The sequence below is a fragment of the Saimiri boliviensis genome, chromosome 16 (genome assembly GCF_048565385.1).
Source record: "Saimiri boliviensis isolate mSaiBol1 chromosome 16, mSaiBol1.pri, whole genome shotgun sequence".
NCBI classification, from domain to species: Eukaryota; Metazoa; Chordata; class Mammalia; order Primates; family Cebidae; genus Saimiri; species Saimiri boliviensis.
The window spans coordinates 76,006,013-76,008,937 of record NC_133464.1 but is presented as its reverse complement, the minus strand read 5'-3'; the positions used below and the strand labels follow the sequence as shown (position 1 = coordinate 76,008,937).

At 36.7% G+C, this 2,925-nt stretch overlaps 1 protein-coding gene across 1 annotated transcript; it reads left to right on the top strand.

Moving 5' to 3' along the window:
- The first annotated feature begins 1,079 nt into the window (after window positions 1-1,079).
- LOC101047172 (nucleophosmin) lies at window positions 1,080-2,492 on the top strand. The gene is made up of 2 exons (XM_039473293.2): window positions 1,080-1,225; window positions 1,345-2,492. Exons 1-2 carry the CDS (start codon window positions 1,168-1,170, stop codon window positions 2,169-2,171), a joined length of 885 nt encoding a protein of 294 aa, XP_039329227.1. The 5' UTR covers window positions 1,080-1,167; the 3' UTR covers window positions 2,172-2,492.
- Window positions 2,493-2,925: the final 433 nt, after the last annotated feature.

Below are 2,925 nucleotides of genomic sequence, written 5' to 3'. Positions count from 1 at the left end.
CTTCCAGGAAGACAAAGAAGCCTCCTGAGGGTCTTGTCTGTGGATCAGGTGCCACAGGTCCTCTGCTCTAGACTATCAGTCTTTTCAGCTGGCCATTTGGAGGGCATTACAGGGCAAATCATATGTAGTTGAAACCCATGGCCTGTGCCTATGGGCAGAACTGCCTGTTGATGGGCAGAAAGGCCAGCTCTAGATAGCAAGCATGTGAACAACACCCCCTGGTGTTGGTGAGGGTGGATCAACAGGCACAGACATAAACTGTCAGGGCTGTAACAGGAGCAGCCTTTCCTATCGACAGTGCTCAGGCAACGGGGTATCAGTGTGGTGATATATCATCATTCTAATTGGCTGTTTGGGTTTCATCGTATGGGTGTGCTATAATTTATTTAATCAACATTTAAGTTGTTTTCAATTTTTCACCATTACGAAAATGCTTAATGACTTGTATATATTTCCCTGTCACTTTGACCCATTATGTCACTGGGGAGAAAGAATATCCCATGAATGGAATTGTTGATTCAAACTTTAAAATACTAACACATGGGGCAAGTGACCATCTAAAAAAGTTGTGTGCCAAAATTATAAATCAATTACCTATGTTTTCTTTTAGTATTTTAATTAAAATGCATATTTTTATGTCTAGATATTCTCTCCTTCTGAAATTTATTTGGGCATAGAGATTTGTCATTTCTATTTTGTCTAAATGACTAGTCAGTTTTTCCAACTCATTTTGTTGATAGTCCACTGTGATCATGGATCAGACTCTCACACACACATGAGTCTTTTTCTGAATTCTGGATTCTATGCTATTGAGCTCTCTGTTGTTAGATAACGTTTTAATGTTTATACTTGTATGCGTATAACATCTAATAGGACAAATGCTCTCTCATAATTTTGCCTGGCCATTTATGCATGCTTATTCATTCAGAAGAAATTTGAAATCAATTTTTTTCCATAACAAAGAAAAAAGTCCTAAATGATTTTTGATTTGGATTTGCATTAAATTTAGTTTTATTTCAAAAGAATTGTTATTTTTACAATATGTATTACATGTTAAAAAAGAGGACGTAGCCCTGGTGTGAGTCCGTCCTGAGTGGCTGTTCTTTTGAGCAGTCGTCGTTTGTCTCCGTCCGCCTTCTCTTCCACCTAAGTGCGTGTCGCCACCCGATGGAAGATTCGATGGACATGGACATGAGCCCCCTGAGGCCCCAGAACTATCTTTTCGGACCACCACCCCGCTGACTTGGCGGTAGTCATGCCCCAAAAAGGAGAGTCCCACTTGGGTTTTTGATCTCAATCAGCTTAATTGCAGAACCCTAGTCTTTGCGCCATTGAGACTTTGAAGTTGTGAACTAAAGGCCGACAAAGATTATCACTTTAAGGTGGATAATGATGAAAATGAGCACCAGTTATCTTTAAGAACGGTCAGTTTAGGGGCTGGTGCAAAGGATGAGTTGCACATTGTTGAAGCAGAGGCAATGAATTACGAAGGCAGTCCAATTAAAGTAACACTGGCGACTTTGAAAATGTCTGTGCAGCCAACGGTTTCCCTTGGGGGCTTTGAAATAACACCACCAGTGGTCTTACGATTAAAGTGTGGTTCAGGGCCAGTGCATATCAGTGGACAGCACTTAGTAGCTGTGGAGGAAGATGCAGAGTCAGAAGATGAGGAGGAGGAGGATGTGAAACTCTTAAGTATGTCTGGAAAGCGATCTGCCCCTGGAGGTGGTAGCAAGGTTCCACAGAAAAAAGTAAAACTTGCTGCTGATGAAGATGATGATGATGAAGATGATGATGATGATGATGAAGATGATGATGATGATGATTTCGATGATGAGGAAACTGAAGAAAAAGTGCCAGTGAAGAAATCTATACGCGATACTCCAGCCAAAAATGCACAAAAGTCAAATCAGAATGGAAAAGACTCAAAACCATCATCAACACCAAGATCAAAAGGACAAGAATCCTTCAAAAAACAGGAAAAAACTCCTAAAACACCAAAAGGACCTAGTTCTGTAGAGGACATTAAAGCAAAAATGCAAGCAAGTATAGAAAAAGGTGGTTCTCTTCCCAAAGTGGAAGCCAAGTTCATCAATTATGTGAAGAATTGCTTCCGGATGACTGACCAGGAGGCTATTCAAGATCTCTGGCAGTGGAGGAAGTCTCTTTAAGAAAATAGTTTAAACAATTTGTTAAAAATTTTCCGTCTTATTTCATTTCTGTAACAGTTGCTATCTGGCTGTCCTTTTTATAATGCAGAGTGAGAATTTTCCCTACCGTGTTTGATAAATGTTGTCCAGATACCATTGCCAAGAATGTGTTGTCCAAAATGCCTGTAGTTTTTAAAGATGGAACTCCACCCTTTGCTTGGTTTTAAGTATGTATGGAATGTTATGATAGGACACAGTAGTGGTGGTCAGACATGGAAATGGTGGGGAGACAAAAATATACATGTGAAATAAAACTCAGTATTTTAATAAAAAAAAAAAAAAAAAAAAAAAGAGGACGTAGTTTTCCCTGTAGTCAAACATCTTATGTTTCTCAACAGAATTTTACTGCTTTTTTCACATGTCATGCAGATGACTTATTAAACTTTATTCCTAGCAGTTATATACATATATGAAACAATATATATTATATTTATACATATGTGTTATAATTGTATTCCTAGGAGTTATGTGTATATATATATATGTTATATATATAAAATGATCTATATAAATAATATATAGATAACATATATAACTATATATACTATATATTTATTTATGTTGTTACTGCATGTATAACTATCTTCCTAAGAGTTATATATAATATATAAACTATTATATATAAAATATACAATATACAGGTAGCTCTATATATAGAATTTTATATATATAACTATATATAATATATATATATATAAAAAACTCTTGGGAACAC

Excerpts from the sequence above, each read along its gene's own strand:
- LOC101047172 (XM_039473293.2), top strand. The coding sequence starts at position 1,168 with ATGGAAGATTCGATGGACATGGACATGAGCCCCCTGAGGCCCCAGAAC. Across the intron at positions 1,226-1,344 it reads GCCCCAGAACTATCTTTTCG|GTTGTGAACTAAAGGCCGAC; the intron begins GACCACCACCCC and ends TGAGACTTTGAA.